Consider the following 23666-nt stretch of genomic DNA (forward strand, 5'->3'; position numbering starts at 1 on the left):
GTATAGGAATCACTTTGAAAATGCCTACCACCAATAAACACTTTCAAGTTAGGTTGGTATTATTTATAACCTGTAGAACAGAACACACAACTCTTTTTTTTACTTAGTCAACATCTATGGTACATAAGAAAATAGTACAGAACTACTGTTCGGAGTACAGAGAACAGTTCCTCTGGAAATGTCTACCACCAAAGAACACTTTCAAGTTAGTTTGGTATTTATTATTACCTGTGGAAATATAACACATACACAACTTGTTTTACGTAGTCAACATCTATGGTGCTTTACTTACCTCAACAGCGATCTTTTTAATTGAAGAGTCATCTGAGAAAGGTTGCAAAACTGTCTCACCAGCTGGCATCTTTGTATCAAAAAGTATTTGTGCTAACCGCACAAGCTCTTGCTGCTCATTCTCACACTTGGCCACTGTATGTTAACCCATTTCCCTGAACATCCACAACCGCAATATCTTTAGGAATTCAATGCTACACTAAGCCAAACCGTTGACAGCGCAAGAACAACATCAATCACTTTCTTATCACTTCCAATCATAATAATCCCCCACATCCTAGCTTCAAAACAGTTCCCACATACCAAACTAGCCAGTTTAAAATGTGAAAACCCCATTTTTTGAGGCAGGCATGAACCCACAATGTTTATCCAAAAAAAGAATAACTAGATTTTAGAATGAGACAAACATAGAAACAAAAAAAAATCAAATCAAAACATCAACACAAAATAACAGTTTATCATCAGTTTCAATATAATTTCTAATCTCCGTTTCTTAAAAATGAAATATATACCCTATTATTGAAATCAAATTTTGAATTAAGAAAATATAGATTAATTAAACTATTAGTACATAAGAAAATAGTATAAGAAATTTTTTATGATTTCTTTGTATATGTGATTGTTTGAAAGATAAGTATAATATATAGCAAATATTAGTGAATTAAAAAATAAAGTGAAATATTCAATTTGATTTTTTTTTTATTTAAAAAATCTGTTTTTCATAAAAACTCATTATTTTATAACTTATGAAAAATTAATGAAGTAATTATTGTCTTTATAAAAGACACAATTAAAAATTAAATTATCTGTGAGAAGTATTAGCAATTCAAAAAAGTATGTTGATTACTAACTCATTATTAAAATAAAAATAAACAGGAAATTTTTTTTTCTCCAGTAAGTAGCTTGGAAACAAAACCGCTGGCTAATCGGTGAATAATAACACAAATGCGGTCCGTGAGTTAAATTTCTCCTTTAAAAAATGCAAATTTTTCTCTTAAAAATGCAAATTACGTTAATTTTTTGTGAATGATGTGAAAATCAGTCTTTTGAATACCACACTTAGAAATCCGCACTTGTAATTTCACCATTTATGACCTTACCTGTTTTGGGACGAAATGGGTATATGTATTGCATAAACACTTCTAATCTATCTCTAACTCTTATAGTTAGTCAAATGCATTGGATTGTGACACATTTTGACCATAGAAACATTAACAAAGTTGTTTACTGCTTCTAAGCAATGTTTTGTCGGTTTTAGTCTGTTTTGGGACAAAATTTTATCCCAAAAATTTACTTTGATATTTTGATACGCTTTTGCGTACCTGTTTCTGATTCTAAGCAGCTTTAGTCTTGTGAACGTCAAAGCAAAAAGATAAGTATAATAGTACATAAAAAATAGTATAGAAATTTTTTTTAATGATTTCTTTGTATATGTGATTTTTTGAAATATAAGTGTCATATATAGCAAATATTATTGAATTAAAAAATAAAATGAAATTTTCAATTTGACTAAAATTGTTCTGTTTTCTTTAAATCTGTTTTTTTCATAAAACTCATTATTTTATAACGTATGAAAAATTAATGAAGTAATTATTATCTTTAAAAAACACATCTAAAAATTAAACTATCTGTGAGAAGTATTAACAATTCAAAAAAAAAGTATATTGATTACTAACTCATTATTTAAAAAAAAATAAACAGAAAATTGGTTTTATCCAGTATATAATTGGAAACAAAACTGCTGGCTAACTGGTGAATAATAACATAACTGCAGTCCATGAGTTAAATTTTTTTTTTTGAAAAAATGCAAACAGATTTTTTCTTTTATCTTTCTTAAAAAACAAAGTTTACGTTAATTTTTTGTGAATGGTGTAAAATTCAGTTTTTTGATCATTCATGGCCTTAATTATCCAAAAAATTTACATTGATATTTCCATAAGCTTTCGCTTACCCGTTTTTGATTCTAAGCATCTGTAGTCTTGCGAACGTCAAAGCAGAAAGTGACGTTCATTATCGTTTCATCATTTTTTCATTGGCACAAGCCGCCCCCAATTCATATGTTTTTCTTTTTAGAGCAGCCTAGAAGCAAAAATATTTAGGATCGAAACTAGTATACTGGATGAAGAACGTTTTAACTGTATTAACTGAATTTAAACCAAAATTTAACTAAAAAAAAGAATAGGTTTGTCTCGGTGAAGATACGAATATCGGAAGTAGCCGATATCCAAACCAAACAATAGTATTAGATAATTTCGATTTAGAATTTTTTAAAAACCAAAAACGGAACCGTTTTAACCGAATAAACCAAAATCATAAATGTCTTGATTTTATTTTGAGTAACATATATCAACAAACCGGTAAAATAGCCCATTGGGTCAAAAGCATCACAAACCACCGACGTTTTAAGAGGTCTCATAAATAAAACGGCAACGTCGTCTGAGCTTGAGTGTACAAAACAAAACTCAGAAGATTTATTTTTGCGTTTATTTCCCCAAAAATCGCCCTCCCCCCCCACCCCACCCCATTAAACCCTAAATTGTTTTTTTTTGGGTTTGTTTGCTTTTTTTCGTGAAATCTGAAGATGAAATCTCAAGAAGAGGAGATGAGGTACAAATCTCTCCCGAATCCTAGCTATTAAAATCTCAAACTCTCTCGGTTTCTTTCATAGGAGTAGCAGCATGATTAGTCTCTTCTCCTAGTTGAACACTAGGAAGATGATTACTGGAGATGTAGAGATGATAATTTCATGTTTCGCTGCCTCAGGTGTCCAAACTTTAAAGTAAAAATGCAAATCCGTAAGAGTATTAAAGTCTGGACACCTGAGGCAGCAAAACATTAAATTAGCAAAAGTGCACATCTTGGTGCAACCCGTTCCTCTTCTCAAAAGCAACTTTAAGAAGCTAAACCTGAGTACTGCAAGGATAAGCGTAATCTGGTATGCTATCATCTTCTTGTTTGTAATCTCGAATTCGGCTTAAGATTTTGAGTTTGAATTCAGTTCATATTTGGGGCTAGTACGATCATTAAACACCGTAACAGAGATAGGTCTAGAGTTCTAGCTAGATTTCCAGACCTGTGATTTATCCAGTAGTAAGATAATTTTAATGTTTGGTGTGTGTATTTCAGGGGGATCTGTGGAAGGTGGTAACAGAGGTATTTGGTTTCGAGAAGTTTTGGCCTTGACACTGGCTTTCGAGCTTGTCTATACAAGGTTCAAATGAATATTGTGTTTGTTGTTTATGCTCTGTCGAATACGGTGGGATCAACAGGCTGCAGGCTTCAATCATACCGTTTCATATTGTTTTTCTTTTTCTTTTTAGCTTAACCAGTTTCTTAAGAAGTACTCTTTTGCTTTGAATTGCAGGACGCTCTGGAGGAAGGTGGAAAGCTCAACGGGAAGAAAGTCTATGTTTTTGGTTGCACTGAGTGTAAGTTTTTAAGCTGACATTTATCTATTTGTCTGATTTGCTTGAAAGTCCAACTGGTTCTGCAATGTGCATCTCTCTCTCTTTCTTCCCCTTCTGATTTACTCTTATCTTATCACTTCAGCTCTATTAGTCCCTCACAAAAATGAAAACAAGACTGTCATTGTTCCTACTGTCGTTTGTGTAAGCTTTTGGTTTTCTTCTCATGTTCTATCATGTTACTTGATTCTTCATAATATATTACTTCAGCATTGTGATTTTAGGTTCCTTGGGCAAACATGACCACACTGTTCCTTGGGCAAACATGGCACACAAACATACATGATCAAATGGGCAAGCATTGTGATCTGTACCGAATTGTTTGTTATCTGTTTACAGATTGAATCAACCATTCCCCCGTCTGATAAGATAGTAGTTGCATCGGTTCAAGGAGAGGTTGAGGAAATAATTCCAATGAAAGATATGAAATTGGATTGGGTTCCTTACATCCCATTTGGAAAAGGGTACGTTTAGACACCCACTGCACATATTTTCCATTGGAGGGTCTTGGTCAATGAGAAGAGAGACAGATATATAGTATGTTTGTGTGCCACTATTCTTATTTTTGATGTTTATAAATTGGGTGTTGCTAATTTCATTTGCTTTCGTTCTTCTGCAGGGATAGACAAGTTGATAAAATGGACTCTCAAATTTTTATCTTGGGCTGTACGCAGAGAAGGTAAAGTATGTGTTATCATTTTTCTCTCAATAGCCAATTACCAATTTACCATGAAAGTCGGGGGACGTGTTATTTTGTTCATTTGCTTTGTAGAGTGATTTTGTTAGTTACATTACATATGTTTTTGAAAGCATGGCTACACACACAACTTTATGTGAAAGTGTGATGCACCACTTTACATTATTCGCCTGTTTACCATTTTGACATCCAGTAACATAGAGCGTAGAATTTGGTCTAATCAGTCTAGCCTTGTATATGGTCTTTGCAGGTCTGATCACGTTAAAAAGTTCAACTACTATTTTCCTTGTAAGCTTAAATTTTGATGCATAGCTGGTTATTGTTGATGATAGATCGATCCTCAGCACCATGTCTTTGTTTGCTTAAATATGTTTTCCTTAGACATTGTTGTTATCTCGTTTGTTTGTTTTTCCTGGAGTCCAACATCAAACTCTAAACATTACTGTTTTACTTTGATTTGCAGATATTGACAACCCATTTAAGGAAAATGAAACTGAGCAGAGCACTGTGGTTCAAATAACGTTCCCTTCTGAGCCACCAGTACGTTTTTTTTTTTTGGTCTTTTCCTAAAATTTGGCATTTTCATATTTGGATCAAAGCGTACTTTCTTCTTTTGTGCAGGTTGTATGTGAATATGACTGGGCTGTAAACAACCTTGAGGTGCTTATCTTCTTACTTTTCCAATTCGATAACATACTTGAATTACTTCTCATCTCGATAATTTCAGGAATTAACCGACGATCTGATTAAGAAGGAGACGTTACTCATGGACCAAAAGGATGAGTTCAATGTAAAAAGCAAGGAAGTTTTATGAAAAGCGTTTGAGGGGTTATCTCTAAATCACTCACCCATATGTGAAAGGGCAAAGTGACAAAGCTAAGACAGCTTATGAAGAGGTATTAAGTGTTAATACTCTCCAGCATAAAAAGGACGCTCATATAAAAAATGCTTATACGTACAATTGCAGGTGAAACAAGCCCGAGAGAAGGCAAAGGAAGGAATGAGCGAAGAAACAAAAGAGGCCTACAAAGAAATGAAGTTGTACAAGTTTTATCCATTGCCTTCACCAGACGTTGCAGGAATTAACAAGGTACTACTACTACAACACAATTACAGTCTCCCGTATTTCTCCCACACTTTCTCAATGGAACTTTGCATATTAGCCAAAATTTGATATGCTTGCTTTGATGGTCTTGTGTGCGCAGTCCTCGTTTATAAACAAGTACTTGGGGAAGGCTCACGAAGTCTTCTAATCATCGGCACACTTCAAAAAACTGAAACTCAAAGAGAGGAGGGTGGATATTTTAGGGCAAATATACAACAAACTTTATTATTAGCTGGTAAAAAATTGTCTTTTGGGCCCGGATATTTTTTGTTCTCTGTTTCCCACTTCTTTGATTGCAAAACCAGACTTTTTTTTCTTGAGACTTTTCGAAAAAGAAAAAAAAAAGCAAAGGAAAAGAGTAAGTAGCAACAATGCCATGCCATAATTTAGAGATATGATAAGCCGAAGAAGAAGAAATATCACATGACATCTTATCATATTGAAGAGTTTTTTTTCCCAACAACAGTAAACAAACATCATCATAAATCGTCAAGTATAACTCTGTTTGTAATAGCGTCAAGTATAACTTTGGAAAACAAAACAAAAGAAACTCCAACGAATCCAAACCGTAACAATAAAATCATGGTACAAAGAGGGATTGGCCTCAAAACATGAGCCTGAACCCCCAAAAATCCTCATACATAGCAAAACACCATTTAATATCTGGAAGAGACCAACAGAGTCACGATTGGTCCTGAGAAGCATCTCCTTTGGCCATAGATCTTAGATGTCGTAGGTCTCCATTTGATATTAGTTCTGCGTTGCTGTCACATGCTTCTGCCGTTGCAAAGGCAGCCATGGGATATTGTGTGCGTGTGTTCTGCATTTGGAATCACAAGATGGATTAAGAGTAAGGAACCGAAAGAAGGATGGAAAAACAAACAACAAAGGTCTATCTATCACTTTGGACTTCTTCATCAACATGAACAATTCGGGTGATTCAAGATGCAAAATGGTATATCCAGTACTGGGTATATCATCTTGTTACTAACTCTAGCATAACGCACTGGAAGGCTGATGACAAGAATTAACCAGAGGAAATACTCAAAGAAAAAAACGGTCTTCAAGAGAAGTGTTTAGTGAGCCATAACATCGAGAAGGACAAAACGAGAATAAAAAGGGTAAACATATGATTCATTAACAAAAGACACGTGCAACGTAACTCTTTGCATGTACTGAAGATGGTTGATTTACTCAAAATCTTTAGATAAAGCTTTTTGCTTTTGTTGCAAGTTATTTAAACAAGACAAAAAAGCTATCCAGTTAGGGACCACTGGATATAGCGACTGGAGAAATCTCTCAAGGAGACTTAAAGAACATGAAAGTAGTCATGATCACATTACTTACATGACTCGTTGGACAGAGTTAGAAGTAAGACTACAAAAAAATCAAACGATTGATAAGTATGCTCAGGCGGAGATAAATAGAGAGAAGAGTCATTGGAGAGAAGTTTTATTGAGAATTGTTGCACTGGTGAAAACACTTGCAAAAAATAATTTGGCATTTCGAGGAGATAGTGATAAGGTTGGAGAAGAAAATAATGGGAAATTTTTGAGTTTCATAGAAATGATTGCAGAGTTTGATCCAGTTATGAGAGAACATGTCAGACGAGTTGAAGAAAAAGAAATATATTCTCATTATCTTAGTCATAGGATACAGAATGAGTTGATAGAACTGTTGGCCAATGATATCAAACTTAAGATCATAAAGAAGATTCAAGCTTCAAAATATTTTTCAGTGATTCTTGATTGTACTCCAGATATTAGTCACAAAGAACAGATGACTCTGATTATTCGATGTGTGGATGTAACTTCAATGTCAACTAGGATTGAAGAATTCTTTTTGACATTCTTGAAAGTGGATGATAAAACTGGAGGAGGACTTTTCTCTACTCTTCAAGATGCATTAATTAGTCTAGGGTTGGACATTGATAATGTGAGAGGTCAAGGTTACGACAATGGGTCTAATATGAAAGGAAAAAATAAAGGAGTGCAGAAGAGGTTGCTTGAGATTAATCCAAGGGCATTTTTCACACCATGTGGTTGCCATAGCTTGAATCTTGTGCTTTGTGATATAGCTTCTTCTTCAGAAAAGGCTGTGTCATTTTTTGGAATTATCCAACGAGTATATTGTCTGTTTTCATCTTCAACAAACAGGTGGGAGGTATTTAAACAGATGGTAGAAGGTTTAACACTTAAATATTTATCTCAAACTCGTTGGGAGAGCCGTGTTGAAAGTGTCAAAGCAATACGATTTCAAGCTCCAGCAATAAGAGAGGCTTTACTTTTATTGGTAGAAGACTTTGATGATCCAAAAACACGAAGCGAAGCTGAATCTCTTGCACTGAGTGAGACACATGGTATTGGAAATTTTGAATTTTTGTTTGGCATGGTTATTTGGTACTCCCTCCGTTCTAGTTTAACTGTCGTTTAAGGTTTTTGCACACAAATTAAGGAAACTATTAAATTTTATGTTTTGCCCTTCATTAATATATTTTATAATTTTTTCATTGGTTGAAACTTTAAAACAGCAGGGATAAGATTGGAATATTAAATCCTAGAAGCACAACTAAATTAGAACAGAGGGAGTATGAACTTCTATCTGCTGTCAACGCCGTAAGCAAGCTCCTTCAGTCAGAAAACATTAATATCAACACCGCGATTGAACAGCTAAAAGGGTTGATTTCATTTTTTCAGAAGTATCGAGAAAGTGGTTTTGATTTAGCAAAATCTGAAGCTACCAAAATTGCTGAAGCTATGGAGATTGAAGCCAAGTTTCCTGAGAAAAGGAAGCGTTTCTTAAGAAGAAAAAAGCAGTTTGGTGAAGATCCTAAAAAAGTTGACGAAAATATTGAACTACCACCGGAGGAAAGTTTCAGAGTTGATTATTTCATCGCCCTTATAGATCAAGCTTTGGTTTCTCTTGAGTCAAGATTTGAACAATTCCAAAGTTATGAAAAAACTTTTGGTTTTTTGTTTGATCTGAAAAAGCTAATATCAGCAGGTGATGAAGATTTGAGAGAATCATGTATGAACCTTGAGGATTGTCTAAAGAATGGTGAACATTCAGACATAGATGGGAGCGATCTGTTTGCTGAAAGAAGTTTCTCCAAACTCAAGCTTATAAAAAATTATATGCAATCCACTATGTCACAAGAAAGATTGAGCGGATTAGCCTTATTATCGATCGAGAGAGCTATGGTTGAAGAAATAGACTATGAAACTCTGATGAACGATTTTGCAGCAAAAAATTCAAGGAGACTTATATTTAAAAGAGATTAAGTGGTTACTTTAAAGGTTTTTTTTGGTTTTGGATTTAGTTTTGTTTTTTGGATTCAGTTTTTCTTTTTTTGGCAACAATTTTTTTTTTATAAAGAGGCCACATTTTTTTCTTCGCTTTGGACCACATATTTTGTTGGGCCGGCCCTGCATATAAACAGTGTTAGACCCAGACTTGGAAGAGGCTTAGATGATAGCATGCATGTACTAGCAAAAATCATCCAAAAGCAATATTTGAGGTATAGCCATAAAACTAGCAAAAACGATCTCAATTTTAATTGCTAACTGGTGCTCGTGAAAGTGGGGGAATGGCAAATGGGATTGATGATATGATCAATTGCCTATAAGAAGTCCAATAGATATTAGGGTACACACTGGGAAATAAATAGAACTTTTGTGCACTTTTAACGTGAAAGGCAATTGATCCGATCCACACCACAAATGATGCATTTTCTAAGTCCAAGAAAGAAGCAAATGTTGGTCGTATTAACAAAAACAACAAAAAAAAAAAAAAAAAAAAAAAAAAAAAAAAAACAACGCAAACCTGCATAGAGAAGTTGAGCGTCATGAATTCTACAACAGGAATTAACATATATCAACAAACCGATAAAATAGCCCATTGGGCCAAAAGCATCACAAACCACCGACGTTTTAAGAGGGTCTCATATATAAAAAAACCAACCATCGACCTAAACTAATTTAGCCGTAAACCTAAATAAAGGAAAAAAAAAAAAGAAAAAGAAGAAAAGGAAAAGCATTCACAAATCGTCGATCGGAGAAGATGACGTCTCCGTTTCGTTTAGAATCTCCGACTGCCGAGTCTTTCCGTGGGCAGATGGACTCTTGGTGTCGTGGGCAGATGGACTATTGGGAACAAGTGAGAGAAGCTGGGTTTTTTGATTTGGAGGAAATCTCAGTACCACAAGGTACAACTGGATTGATGCCTTTCTACTGTGATATTAATTATCCTCATCCTGTCTTGGTTAAGCGTTATGCTAGATTGGGGCTTGATCGTTACAACATGTCCCATGGGACAAATTTGCAGCTCCACCACCTAAAGAAGTTCAACAAGACAATGAATTGTCAGGCCAGTTACTACATTACTTTGGCTGCTTGCGATCCAGCAAGCATTGATCCTGCTTCACTCGTTACACTTGAGGTTGGAGTTGCTGAAGGTAGCAGTGACCGTTGCAGTTTGAATTTGTCGTGCTTATTGCTAAGCCTCAAGGGACCCCGACAGACCTCCTTCGTTGTTCTGGAATGGTGGATGATGATAAAGTCCAATTGCCTTGTTGGCCGTCAGATTTCAATGATACTCAACGATTTTACGAGGTACGTACACCCTAGTATTTTTCACTTTTGCAATTACCTAGTTAGTAATCAGTTAAGTAGCGTCTGTCTGATCTATGGTGAGATTGGTGAACATGTTGTACGTAAGGTTATAGTTAGAAGAGCCTTCAATGACCGTACTGGATGCTTGACTGCCCATGGTGGGTATGGCTTTTACATTGGAGAAGTAGCTGAGGAGCATCATGTATGCCGCCCACGCCATTATACTAAAGCTCTCATCCCTGACTAAGATCCTAGTAGCTAGTCCACCACCACTGAGGAAGGTTTCTTGTCTTGATTGACTATCGACAAGATAAATATCCCAAGTTACTTTTGTCTTGTGTGGATTTGGTTTCGTTGTTTGTTTTTCTCTCTCTCTTTTCAAGTGTCTACGGTTTTTGAATACAATTAAGTTAATCATTATTGATGTCTTGTGCCCATTAATATAATGGAATGATGGAATACACTCTTCTTGTCTTTACTAGAACGCTTTAGTAGTCCTTTTTATTTTGCAGGAAGTTTGAAGACTTGATCTTGGTTTTGTTGAAATTCAGATCAATTTTGTTGATGTTGAGATGGGTTTTGTTGTTGTGATGAATTTAAGTGTTTGATGTTTTGCTAACTGCTTCTGTTTCCTTCCTTACAAATTAGCTTTAAAAACTCAAAAAGCTTCTGTTTTTTTCTTTTCTTGGTTTAGTACCTTTTGAGTTTGCTTCAAAGGATTTTGCTAAAGACGATTTTTAGAAATCTGAGAATTCCTTTGGATCTCTGTTATCCCCCGTTACCTCCGTTTTCGACCTTCCCTCCTCTAATCAGGACGCGAGTTCGAGCACCACAATTGGATTCTCCGATGAGAAATCGAGAAAAGCCGGTTCAACTACTCGGGGATGGGATCCAGGGGAAGTTGTTATGAACAAATCGAAGAAAGGCAAATCGAAAACTGTTTGGGTTTGTGAGAGCTGTGGTCATTCTGGAGGGCAATGGAGGGGGAGTTGTCGTGCTTGTCACAAGGTTGGGACTATGAAACGTTTCTCTGATGCTTCTCATTTAAGTAGTGCTAGTAGTAGCAAAGCTACTGGCTCTGGTCTTCAGGAGGGTACTGGTTTGTCTTGGTTACCTGACCAAGCAGGGGTGCAGCCGAATCGATTGACTGATGTTATTCGTGGTATTACTCAGCAGCAATGGCGATTTTCTCTGTATGTATATGCTATTAAAAAGTGCTAATTTTTGTTGCTTTTAAGTTCACTCGTTAGAATGGTTTAGCTTACATAAGTTTGTTTTTGTTACAATCTGAGTAGATATTCTTGTTGTTGGAGATATCATTTCTTGCGATGTTTATGTTTAGGCCTGGACTTTTTGGGAATGAAGTTTCCAGGGTGCTTGGTGGTGGCCTTGCCCCAGGTTTTATGCTGTCTTCATGATTTTTATAATTCGTTCTGTCTTTACTGTTGACTCACTATGGTGCTGTTTTGTAGGTTCTCTGATTTTGATTGGTGGTGACCCTGGTATTGGCAAGAGTACCTTGTTATTGCAGGTTAGGAGATGTGCTTTAATTAGTTGTCTTCCCCTTTGCAAATGTTTGCTGGAGGGAGTGAAGTGGCCGAACCAGCACCAGTCTTGTATATCTCTGGTGAAGAGGTTTGTCCTAGGCATGTTCTATTTTTCTCAAAGTTTCAGTTTCTCCTGCTTGTCTTTCCTTGTCTTCCTCACACCGGGTTTCTGATCAAACTTGTGGATTGTGTAATTCTCTGTGGCTGTTCCTTTTTCAAACCATGCTGCTTAAGATGGTCTGAATGATCTTCATGCAAATGTTTAAGATGCAGCGAAGTAATTGTAGTAGCTTTATTTTGTGCAGTTGGACTTTCACTGCAAAAAAATGTTGGCTGTTTTTTTTCTCGCGTTTTCTCTTTATTGTTAGAGATATGGTACTTTTAGTTTGTTCTGATCCCACGCATTATGTTGACTGATTAGACATTCTTCATAAGATCTTCTCTTTTTCGCCGCAGAGTGTGGAGCAAATAGGAAGTCGGGCTGACAGGATGAAAATTCAAACTGAAGAGCTCTACCTGTTTTCGAGCTCTGATCTTTAGGTATACTATTTTATGTGAATTAACATTCTTATTATCTTAATCGAACAGAAGTCATATTTCAATACTTCTTTAAACACCTAAGCAATGGACAGCTGCATATTCATTCCTATTTTGTGCCTAACTGTATCCCCTAATTAATTCTCCTCATGTTTACACGTCAAACACCAAATCCATGCTTTGTGAAATTCTCAAGTCTATTTTTCGATCAGGTACCTGAAGCACATCGTTTGTTGTGATTTATTTCAGGACATTCTAAACAAAGCTCATCGGCTATCTCCCCGAGCATTGACTCAATTCAAACAGTTTACCTAAAAGAAGTGACTGGCAGTGCTGGTGGTCTCACACAGGTATAAAAGTTTTCCTCCTCTATTCGCTTAGTCTCTTACTATGAGCAAGAAGTTATGCCATAGCTGCTTTTTGTTGCTTCCCATGTTCCATGGAATCCCACATCCTTTAATTTATGTTTTAAGAGGAATTTTTTATGTGTTAAGAGGAAGACGGGGCTCGAGCATTCTCTTTTTCTTCGCAGATGCTTTTCCCGTATCTCATCTTTTAATCTGCTGAAAAGGATACTTTCTTGGAAATCTCTGATGGTGGCAGGTTCAAGAGTGCACATCCACCCTGTGGCGTTTTGCTAAGAAATCTAATGTCCCAGAAGCACCATCCTTCCAATTCCTTCCTTCAATATCTGGTGTTTGATCTGGATCAGATCTTTTATGCACGTCACTTTCTGTTTTAGGTTGGACAGGTTACGAAAGCGGGAGATATTGTTTTGGAGCACATAGTAGATGTGGTCTTGTACTTGGAGGTGCTTTTGTATTTTCTGTTGTCTTTAGATATGCAATCAGGATATCCTCTTCAATAAGTGGCGCTCTGTAGTTCTAACTGAATACTTTGGGTTTGTTTCTATTAGCTGGATAACTTTTTTTCTAGACTAGAGCAATTTTATGAGCTTAATTTGTTAGAAAATATAACAGAAGATGATTTGTTACATGTATTTTACGTAAAAAATTCAGGGTGAAGAAATCCCTGATAGTATGCCTTTATTCTTTACGTGGTTCGAGTTTGCTTGTTATCTGTACACATAATTTTATTTCGAGTATTATTGAATAAATCATGGCTATCTCCGTCAGCTTGGAGTTTTTGAAATGTCACTTTCAAGACTTGAAGTGGTCTCCAACCCTAGTGGAATATATCTTAGTCAACAGAACCCAGATTCAGATGTTTTAGCTGGATTAGCTGTTGCAGTTGTTATGGATCAAGGGAGTTTCCTAATCGAAATTCAAGTAGATAACCAGAGAATTCTTCTTCATTCTCTTATTCTGCTTCAGAATTCCAAAAAATTTCCAAAGGGCTCTGGCTTGATAAGTTAGCATGCGTTTTGAAAGTCTTAATTCATTTTGCTATTGTCAATATGATGAGAATCACGACTTACATTGGCTGTAGTATGTATGTTCTGTATAGGCGACAATGCTGACCTCTTATTATTAGCTGCTTCATATGTGCTTGATAAGTTAGAGCATTTGGCTCAATCTGCAAAGCAAGTCATTAGATGTAAGTGATTCTAGACTTTCTACCCAGTGCCGGCTTAAACATATTACATACCCCTGGGCAAACTAAAAAAAAATACCCTTTAATCTATAGAAAAATTTACTGTTTTCTTTTAGGTCTCTTTGGTTCATATGATTTTTTTTGTGCCACTTTCTAGCTTATAAATTTCTTTTCTTGTGCCTCTTTCTAGCTTAAAAAGTTTTTTTTTGTGTGCCTCTTTAATTTACAAATTTTTTTTTTGCGCCCCTTTTTAGCTTACAAAGTTTTTTTGTTGTGTATCTTTTAGCTTACAGATTTTTTTTTGTGCCCCTTTCTAGTTTTTTTTGTGCCTTTTTAACTTACAAATTTTTTTTGTGCCCCTTTTCTTATACGTATATGTCCATTTAATTTATGTACCCGGGGCGGTCGCACTGCCCGCCCACCTAGTTAAGCTGGCACTGTTTCTACCCGAACGTACATTGCTTTGCATCTAGTGACTTGGGTTTAGTTTAGTAGTATATTGCTGTGTTTTGCCAGTCTATTACTATCTCTTTTTACTCATCGTTTAACCTTGAGTTTACTTTATAGGACTTTTGGATGCTGGACGTGAAACTAACCAGTGGGAACAGTTAAATTTGAAGGGATGTTCTAGTCCACGTTCTGGTCATCGTATGGTAAGTCTTTGATGTATCCTGACCAATGTGCCTTAAAACTAAACAATGCTTGTTGCTAACATACTGCTGGAATAAATATATAGAGTCGGACTTTGAATAAACTACTCTCCTTCTAGCTGAAACAGCAATATCCAGACTTTGGCAGTACGTCGAATTAACAAGCACTGAGACTAGTATTAGATAATAAAAGACTGTAGATATTGTTCACATTTTGTATACATCAAGGGTGGGAATCTGGAAAAGTTGTCACCTGTGTGCTGCTTAATTTCCAAACTTAGCTTCTGTGAGGAATAGATAGCAGTTTGTGTTCTGCTGTGTTGAGTTGTCTGCTTAGTAAAATTGTAATTTCATAGTCAATCAATTCTTGCCTCCCTTCTAGTAACCAGCCCATTAAGTTCTTATCTTGCTTTTCTTACATCTTACTTTATTTTCCAGGTATTATACAAACACAAGATTATAATTTTTGGTGGCTTCTATGACACTCTACGTGAAGTAAGGTAGTAATTTACTCATTCGGTTAGAAATATATCAGGATCTTAATGCCATCTCTTAATAATAGAGAATAGACCATGTAAACCTCTTCTAGTAGCTCCAACTGAATTAGGACATTAATGTGATTGAACATATGTTTTCTCTAAGCTTTAATTTGATATAACATTTTGATAAGTTGATCTCTGCTATCCACTTCTCGTTGGCAGGTATTACAATGATCTCTATGTGTTTGACCTGGACCAATACAAGGTAAACCTACCTTCCGTTTCCATCCCATTTCAATTCTTAGCTCTCTGGAACTTTCTACACCTTTTAGTGAATATTTTTGGTGTCTCTTTGATAGTGGCAAGAAATAAAACCTAAGCCTGGTGCCACGTGGCCTACAGCTAGAAGCGGCTTCCAGTTTTTTGTTTATCAAGATGAGGTCAGTTTACAGTTCACATGTCTATATCATATTCTTCAAGTCCAAGCATAAACAGTTATTTATAGGAAATCCTTTCATGCTGCAGATATACTTATATGGTGGTTATTCAAAAGAAGTCTCATCCGAGAAGAGCTCTGAGAAAGGAATTGTTCATGCAGATTTGTGGTCTTGGGAATGGAACAAAGTATGTAACTCTAGATGGCATCACTTTTCGAGTTACTTCTTATACTCTTTACATGATAAAACTAGTATCACCGGAAGATTAATACCAACACTTAGTAGTTCATTTATGTTTTGTAATTTCTATCAATTAGAAGTTTTAACAACCCAGTTGTTTTAACTATTATCTTTCGTTGTAATGTAATGATTCTTGCTGTACTTAGGTGAAGAAAATTGGGATGCCTCCTAGCTCCCGTGCTGGATTTTCGGTATGTGTCCACAAAAAGCGTGCTTTGCTGTTTGGGGGTGTCGTGGACATGGAAATGGAAGGTCAGGAAATGGTTTCCTAGTGTCATTTTTGTATATCAGAATCTAGAAGTTGAATTATTGACCTCTGTAATTGTTTGGCAGGTGATGTAATGATGAGTTTATTCTTAAATGAACTCTATGGCTTCCAGTTAGATAATCGTCGCTGGTAAGAATTCAATTGATGTCATTATGAGCATGGAAACTATGAAGTTTTTTCTCAAATGTACTTTTTGCTATTTAAATTTTGCTCCTGAAGGTTGTAAAAGTTTTAGCTATTTTGAGATGCTTAGTTCTTAAAAATATGTTGAGGTTCGTTAGTTTTTCATTTTGTATCACTGACTATCAGTTTCTGTGGAGTTCAGGTACCCAATAGAGTTACGAAAAGAAAAATCATCAAAAGATAAGGTATGACTGCATCTACTATAGTTTTTGCTGCGTGCTGTATTTACCTGTACAGACAAAAACCAGCTAGTGTTTCTTTTGCATCCATTGTTCAACTTTTATCCCGTGGGAGCCTTATGGTTAAGACGTTTCAAATAAGTAGAAAACTGATCTTCGTTTTTTACAGGCAAAGAAGAGTATAGAGGCAAAACCTGTGGCATCTAATAATGATGATGAGATGGATTCAGCAGAAGAAGATGAATCATCGGCCATGATTGAGCAAAGCGATGGAGTAGGCTCATCGGCCATGATTGTGCAAAGCGATGGAGTAGGCTCCTCGGATGTGATATCTGAACGTATGGCAGCAGGTCTAACTGTTGATGGAAATAGATCTAATGCTGAGTCTGATAAAAGTAAGGGTCTACAGAAAGCAAAAGCTAGACTAGATCCTCAAGTTTCAGTCTCAGAGGAGGTTTGTTTTGGCAAAATTTATTAACATTGTGTACCTTCAGTTACGAGGATTGGTGTCATTTTGTAAATCGTTGCATTTATTTCCTTGCAGGTTGTAAAACCATGTGGACGTATCAATTCTTGTATGGTCGTTGGGAAGGATACCTTATACATATATGGTGGTATGATGGAGATAAAAGATAAAGAAGTTACTCTTGATGATTTGTATTCACTCAATCTTAGCAAACTTGACGAGTGGAAGTGTATCATACCGGTTTGTTTGACACCAATCTTCATTTTTCTGTCTTTTGATATTAATTGGTAAAATATTGTGCAGACAATAAGTTTCTTGGTATGTCTTTACAACAGGCGACTGAAACTGAGTGGGTGGAAGTCTCAGATGACGAAGAAGGGGACGAAGACGAGGATGAAGATGATAGTGAAGATGAAGGAAACAGTGAAGAGTCTGATGATGAAGAGGTATTATATGGTTTTGCCTTTCCTTCTTCTCATAGCTTGTTTATCCCTCTCTCTCGTTGGTTGGCTTTGAATCTGTAGTGAGTCTACCCTGTGGCTATATTTGACTTCATTTGGTTCTGGAGAAACTTTGAAGGATTTCTATAAGCGCACAAATATGTACTGGCAAATGGCTACCTATGAGCATACCCAACATACCGGCAAGGTATATTCTTCCATCTTGTAGCAACATTGTTCTGTCCTTGTCATAAGTCATGACATTATATGATTCACATGTAATTGGCATTGTAGGAGCTCCGGAAGGATGGTTTTGATCTAGCGGAATCTCGGTATCTGGAACTCAAACCAATTCTAGATGAGGTGAGAGTTTTATCACATGACATCAGTCTCTCACTGTTTCTTCTCTTTAAATCGTGTAAAGCCTGGCCAGAGTTATGGTGATGTGTGATAATAATGGTTGAATGTACAATTTGCAGTTGGCAATACTTGAGGCAGAGCAAAAAGCTGAAGAAGCAGAAGGACCTGAGGCTAGTAGTAGCTCTAGAAAGGGAGGCGGCATTGCAAAGAAGAAGAGATGAGGTTATTAACAGCCTCAGCAGTTATCGCTTTTTTACAGTCAAACATCAGTTTTGAATAGACTCATCTTAATGAGGCCACAAGTCTGTAACATTTGTCAAAACTGCAAATTCCTAAATGTATTACTACATAAACAACGACTATTTTAGCCAAAAATGAGATTTTAGCTTTGACTAACTCAGACCGGCGTAACGGCAAAGATAAGTTATTATTATTAACTTAGACCAACTAAACGGCCTCATCTTAGTTAGGTAGAAACCCTGGGGGTAGAAGTTCTACCGGTTGAAGCGATTGGGAGCGATTTGGAACGATTGGAAGTGGTTTGTGTGATATGTACCAATCGCTAGCAACTGCTACCACCCGCAGACAGCGTTTGCGGGAGCTGGCGGGAGAACCAATCAACATGTTAATTATCCAAAAAATTTGCATTGATATTTCCATAAGCTTTCACTTACCCGTTTCTGATTCTAAGCATATATAGTCTTGCGAACGTCAAAGCAGAAACTGACATTCATTATCGTTTCATCATTTTGTCACTAGGATTGGCCCAAGCCCCAATTCTTATGTTTATTTGTTTAGAGCAGCCTAGAAACAAAAAAATTTAGGATCGAAACTAGTATACTGGATTAAAAACGTTTTAACTGTATTAATTGAATTTAAACCGAAATCATATACATAAAGTAAGGTTTTTTTTTGGTGAAACAGAGGGATACTTTATTTAAAAATAAAAGAAACTAAATACAAACATGTCGTGGAACAGCATGACCAACAGAGTCTTGCAACACAATCGCAGCAACACTCGCCGGACTAGACTGAAACAAATAAAAACCTAAAGGTAAGGAAAATGCATGGTTCGCTATTCCGTCAGCTAGACGATTAGCTTCCCTATGCACATTCATAATACGGACCACCCAGTCCCTTAAGATGAAGCCATGGTACAAACGTACCAGGAATGACAACGGATGAGCCTTGCTGATCCCTGTCTGAAGAAAAACCACCACTACCTCTGAATCGACCTCCAGTTCGAGCTGAGTTACCCGTTTCTCTCAAGCCATACAGAGGCCATAATACACGCCCCATAATTCTGCCATCGGTGCTGAACAGATACCAATATGCAATGAAAAGCCAGCCTGCCACTCTCCCATTGCATCACGCAATACTCCTCCTGCTGCCGCCAAACCCGGATTACCTCTCGATGCACCATCAGTGTTCATCTTCACAAGTCTGTAACATTTGTGAAAATTTTGAGGAAAACTGCAAATTCCTAAATGTACTATGGGGATTGGTTTTGATACAATTTGAATTACTACATAAACAACGACTATTTTAGCCAAAAATGAGATTTTAGCTTTAACTAACTCAGACCGGCGTAACGGCGAAGATAAGTTATTATTATTAACTTAGACCAACTAAACGACCTCGTCTTAGTTAGGTAGAAACAAACTCAAAACACAAACAAAACTCAGAACTTTCTGACCATTTTTTGCTTTGTCTCTATTATTTAGACGCTTACCAAGTGGAATTGGTTATATTAGTTCAAACCTTTTAAGTGGAATATGGTTTTGATTTTTCTGTTACGTGTATCCAACAATCTTGTAGTGCGTTACAAGGCTTACCAAGTGTAACTGGTGATTTTAGTTCAGTACATAAGTGCTTGAAAGAGTAAGCAACGTGTATGCATTACAGATTCATATAAGATCACCACAGTTTGTATAGGAATCACTTTGAAAATGCCTACCACCAATAAACACTTTCAAGTTAGGTTGGTATTATTTATAACCTGTAGAACAGAACACACAACTCTTTTTTTTACTTAGTCAACATCTATGGTACATAAGAAAATAGTACAGAACTACTGTTCGGAGTACAGAGAACAGTTCCTCTGGAAATGTCTACCACCAAAGAACACTTTCAAGTTAGTTTGGTATTTATTATTACCTGTGGAAATATAACACATACACAACTTGTTTTACGTAGTCAACATCTATGGTGCTTTACTTACCTCAACAGCGATCTTTTTAATTGAAGAGTCATCTGAGAAAGGTTGCAAAACTGTCTCACCAGCTGGCATCTTTGTATCAAAAAGTATTTGTGCTAACCGCACAAGCTCTTTTTTATGATTTCTTTGTATATGTGATTGTTTAAAGATAAGTATAATATATCGCAAATATTAGTGAATTAAAAAATAAAGTGAAATATTCAATTTAACAATTTTTTTTAAATCTGTTTTTCATAAAAACTCATTATTTTATAACTTATGAAAAATTAATGAAGTAATTATTGTCTTTTAAAAAGACACAATTAAAAATTAAATTATCTGTGAGAAGTATTAGCAATTCAAAGAAAGTATGTTGATCACTAACTCACTATTAAAATAAAAATAAATCAGAAAAATTGTTTTTCTCCAGTAAGTAGCTTGGAAACAAAACCGCTGGCTAATCGGTGAATAATAACACAAATGCGGTCCATGAGTTCAATTTCTCCTTTAAATAACGTAAACAGATTTTTTTTTCTCTTAAAAACGCAAATTACGTTAATTTTTTGTGAATGGTGTGAAATCAGTCTTTTGAATACCACACTTAGAAATCCGCACTTGTAATGTCACCATTCATGACCTTACCTGTTTTGAGACGAAATGGGTATATGTGTGGTATAAACACTCCTAATCTATCTCTAACTCTTATAGTTAGTCAAATGCATTGGATTGTCACACATTTTGACTCTAGAAACACTAACAAAGTTGTTTACTGCTTCTAAGTAATGTTTTGTCGGTTTTAGCCTGTTTTGGGACAAAATTTTTATCCAAAAAATTTACTTTGATATTTTGATACCCTTTTGCGTACATGTTTCTAATTCTAAGCAGCTTTAGTCTTGCGAACGTCAAAGCAAAAAATTAAATATAATAGTACATAAAAAAATAGTATAGAATTTTTTTATGATTTTTTTGTATATGTGACTTTTTGAAATATAAGTATAATATTTCTCTTAAAAATGCAAATTACGTTAATTTTTTGTGAATGATGTGAAAATCAGTCTTTTGAATACCACACTTAGAAATCCGCACTTGTAATTTCACCATTTATGATCTTAACTGTTTTGGGACGAAATGGGTATATGTATTGCATAAACACTCCTAATCTATCTCTAACTCTTATAGTTAGTCAAATGCATTGGATTGTGACACATTTTGACCATAGAAACACTAACAAAGTTGTTTACTGCTTCTAAGCAATGTTTTGTCGGTTTTAGTCTGTTTTGGGACAAAATTTTATCCCAAAAATTTACTTTGATATTTTGATACGCTTTTGCGTACCTGTTTCTGATTCTAAGCAGCTTTAGTCTTGTGAACGTCAAAGCAAAAAGATAAGTATAATAGTACACAAAAAATAGTATAGAAATTTTTTTTAATGATTTCTTTGTATATGTGATTTTTTGAAATATAAGTGTCATATATAGCAAATATTATTGAATTAAAAAATAAAATGAAATTTTCAATTTGACTAAAATTGTTCTGTTTTCTTTAAATCTGTTTTTTTCATAAAAACTCATTATTTTATAACGTATGAAAAATTAATGAAGTAATTATTATCTTTAAAAAACACATTTGAAAATTAAACTATTTGTGAGAAATATGAACAATTAAAAAAAAAGTATGTTGATTACTAACTCATTATTTAAAAATAAAATAAACAGAAAAATGGTTTTACCTAGTAAATAATTGGAAACAAAACTGCTGGCTAACTGGTGAATAACATAACTGCAGTCCATGAGTTAAATTTCTTTTATTGAAAAAACGCAAACAGATTTTTTTTTTATCTTTTTGAAAAAAGAAAGTTTACATGATTTTTTTTGTAAATGGTGTAAAAATCAGTTTTTTAACCATTTATGGCCTTAATTATCCAAAAAAATTTGAATTGATATTTTCATAAGCTTTCGCTTACCCGTTTCTGATTCTAAGCATCTGTAGTCTTGCGAACGTCAAAGCAGAAAGTGACGTTCATTATCGTTTCATCATTTTGTCACTAGGATTGGCCCAAGCCTTATGTTTTTCTTTTTATAGCAGCCTAGAAACAAAAATATTTAGGATCGAAACTAGTATACCGGGTTAAGAACGTATTAGCTGTATTATTTAAATTTAAACCGAAATTTAACTTTAAAAAAAGAATAGGTTAGTCTCGATGAAGATATGAATATCGGAAGTAGCCGATACCCGAACCAAATAATAGTATTGGATAATTTCGGTTTAGAATCTTTCAAAAATCAAAAATGGAACCATTTTAACCGAATAAACCGAAATCATAAATGCCTTGATTTTATTTTGAGTAACATATATCAACAATCGGTAAAATAGCCCATTGGACCAAAAGCATCACAAACCACCAACGTTTTAAGAGGGTCTCATATATAAAAACGGCTTTGTTTTGAGTTTACAAAACAACGTCGTCTGAGCTAGGTAGAAACAAAACTCAAAAACACAAAGCAAAACTCAGAAGATTTATTTTTGCGAACATTTCCCCAAAAATCGCCCCCCCCCCACCCCACCCCATTAAACCCTATATTGTTTTTTCTCGTGAAATCTAAAGATGAAATCTCAAGAAGATGTGAAAGAAGATGAGGTACAAATCTCTCTCGAATCCTAGCTATTAAAATCTCAAATTCTCTCGGTTTCTTTCATAGGATAGCAGCATGATTAGTCTCTTCTTTAAGTTGAACACTAGGAGGATGATTATCCTGAATTCACCGAAGCTGGCGGGAGGGAATGGTTCTTGACGGCAACAAAACTCAGCTTGACCTTCTTCTTCTGGTGGCGGGATACCAAAATATTTTGAGGGAGGTATTCAATTTGATATTTTGAAAGATTCTAAAGTATTCTTAAAATCACTTGTTATTCAATTCATGATTTTAAAAAATCTTTTAAAATCCTATGTTATTCAACTTAAAATTTATGTAAAATCATTTAAAATAATCTAAAATCTCCTGTTATTCAATCATGGATTTATAAAACTTACTTAAAATCTAGTGTTATTCAAAACATTACAAATTTTTTAAAAATGGTATTTTGAATGATTCTGCAAAACTTTTTTTGGTTTTTTAGTTGACAAATATGAGTAACAAAATCTTACCTTTTTGAGGTAGGATTTTAAAGGATTAAAAAAAAAAACAGTCGATGAAAGATCAATTCCGACGACAGCTCTAATCTCCGCCGATCAGCAGTCACCTCCTGAAGCTTCGTCTCTTCCTGTGAATTAAACCACCATCTCTGTTCAGTAAGCTCTCTCTCTTCTCCCTCTTAATTTGAATCTCAAGGTTCAGTTTAACTAGAATACCTCAGCTCGTTTTGTTATTTGGACTGCAATTTGCCTCTGTGTCTGCGCAAAGTATACCTCATCGTCGTAAAAGTATATCGGATCATGGTAAATTAATGGGCTGTTCTTTTTAGAATCCATATATGTTACAACAGGAACATAATTAGCTTCTGATCATTAGATATCAAACAAAACGAATCATGATAATGAAAAGCACAAATAAAGAAGTGGAATGCAATATGTTCGTGGCTCACAAATTTCTACAGAAAGTCACACCACAATTGAAAACTCAGATCACGAAACTTCTTCTTCCTTTTGCTCATCTTTTTTGGTTTAGGTTTTTCTTCCTCTCTTTTCATCTCACTTAAAGCTTTTTTTTCTTTGTTGCAGGTTTTAATTAGAAACTCAAATCTCAACAATCAAATATGTTATTGTGGGATCATCTCAGATTTAGACTCTCTGAGCATAATTTTATATTTTTGGCATATAATTTTCTTTCTTTGTATTGTAAAATATTTAAAAATCACCCAAAGTTACTAATAAAATCTCATACAATCATATTTCATTTCTTTTTTAGAAAAATAAAAAAAAACTTTAAAACACAATCAAATCTCCTAAAAGTCTTTCTAAATCT

The 23666-nt window shown here is 35.1% G+C and overlaps 4 protein-coding genes and 1 long non-coding RNA gene across 16 annotated transcripts; 4 read left to right on the plus strand and 1 right to left on the minus strand.

Moving 5' to 3' along the window:
- On the plus strand, positions 2754–5877 carry LOC104724970. Of its 10 annotated transcripts, none has more exons than XM_010443570.2 (12): positions 2754–3226; positions 3418–3502; positions 3656–3719; positions 3841–3899; positions 3966–4219; positions 4375–4434; positions 4703–4740; positions 4916–4992; positions 5074–5112; positions 5180–5348; positions 5420–5542; positions 5658–5877. In XM_010443570.2, exons 5-10 carry the CDS (start codon positions 4038–4040, stop codon positions 5264–5266), a joined length of 483 nt encoding a protein of 160 aa, XP_010441872.1. In that variant the 5' UTR covers positions 2754–3226; positions 3418–3502; positions 3656–3719; positions 3841–3899; positions 3966–4037; the 3' UTR covers positions 5267–5348; positions 5420–5542; positions 5658–5877. The 10 variants fall into 10 exon arrangements, with proteins under 10 accessions (XP_010441872.1, XP_010441881.1, XP_010441866.1 ...); XM_010443579.2 differs by having other exon boundaries at positions 3980–4219; XM_010443564.2 differs by having other exon boundaries at positions 2754–2898; positions 2991–3226; positions 3841–4219.
- LOC104724963 lies at positions 6100–7015 on the minus strand. The gene is made up of 2 exons (XR_757813.1): positions 6905–7015; positions 6100–6377 (listed from the first exon to the last, which is right to left on the minus strand). It is a non-coding gene; the product is annotated as an uncharacterized LOC104724963 (long non-coding RNA).
- LOC104752116 (zinc finger MYM-type protein 1-like) lies at positions 7124–8838 on the plus strand. Its single transcript, XM_010474189.1, has 4 exons — positions 7124–7956; positions 8091–8172; positions 8254–8472; positions 8548–8838. Exons 1-4 carry the CDS (start codon positions 7124–7126, stop codon positions 8836–8838), a joined length of 1425 nt encoding a protein of 474 aa, XP_010472491.1.
- On the plus strand, positions 9542–13307 carry LOC104752126. Of its 3 annotated transcripts, none has more exons than XM_019235253.1 (6): positions 9542–10167; positions 11510–11565; positions 11640–11802; positions 12171–12254; positions 12501–12601; positions 12746–13307. In XM_019235253.1, the coding sequence occupies exons 1-4, from the start codon at positions 9617–9619 to the stop codon at positions 12184–12186; spliced, it is 786 nt and encodes a 261-aa protein (XP_019090798.1). In that variant the 5' UTR covers positions 9542–9616; the 3' UTR covers positions 12187–12254; positions 12501–12601; positions 12746–13307. The 3 variants fall into 3 exon arrangements, with proteins under 3 accessions (XP_019090798.1, XP_019090795.1, XP_019090791.1); XM_019235250.1 differs by having other exon boundaries at positions 12784–13307; XM_019235246.1 differs by having other exon boundaries at positions 12855–13307.
- On the plus strand, positions 13403–17829 carry LOC104752137 (kelch domain-containing protein 4-like). Its single transcript, XM_019230524.1, has 15 exons — positions 13403–13622; positions 14373–14458; positions 14894–14955; positions 15157–15199; positions 15294–15374; positions 15460–15558; positions 15758–15863; positions 15945–16008; positions 16205–16247; positions 16411–16695; positions 16786–16947; positions 17043–17153; positions 17287–17355; positions 17442–17510; positions 17627–17829. Exons 1-15 carry the CDS (start codon positions 13403–13405, stop codon positions 17726–17728), a joined length of 1602 nt encoding a protein of 533 aa, XP_019086069.1. The 3' UTR covers positions 17729–17829.

The sequence above is a fragment of the Camelina sativa genome, chromosome 2 (genome assembly GCF_000633955.1).
Source record: "Camelina sativa cultivar DH55 chromosome 2, Cs, whole genome shotgun sequence".
In the NCBI taxonomy this organism is placed as follows: Eukaryota; Viridiplantae; Streptophyta; class Magnoliopsida; order Brassicales; family Brassicaceae; genus Camelina; species Camelina sativa.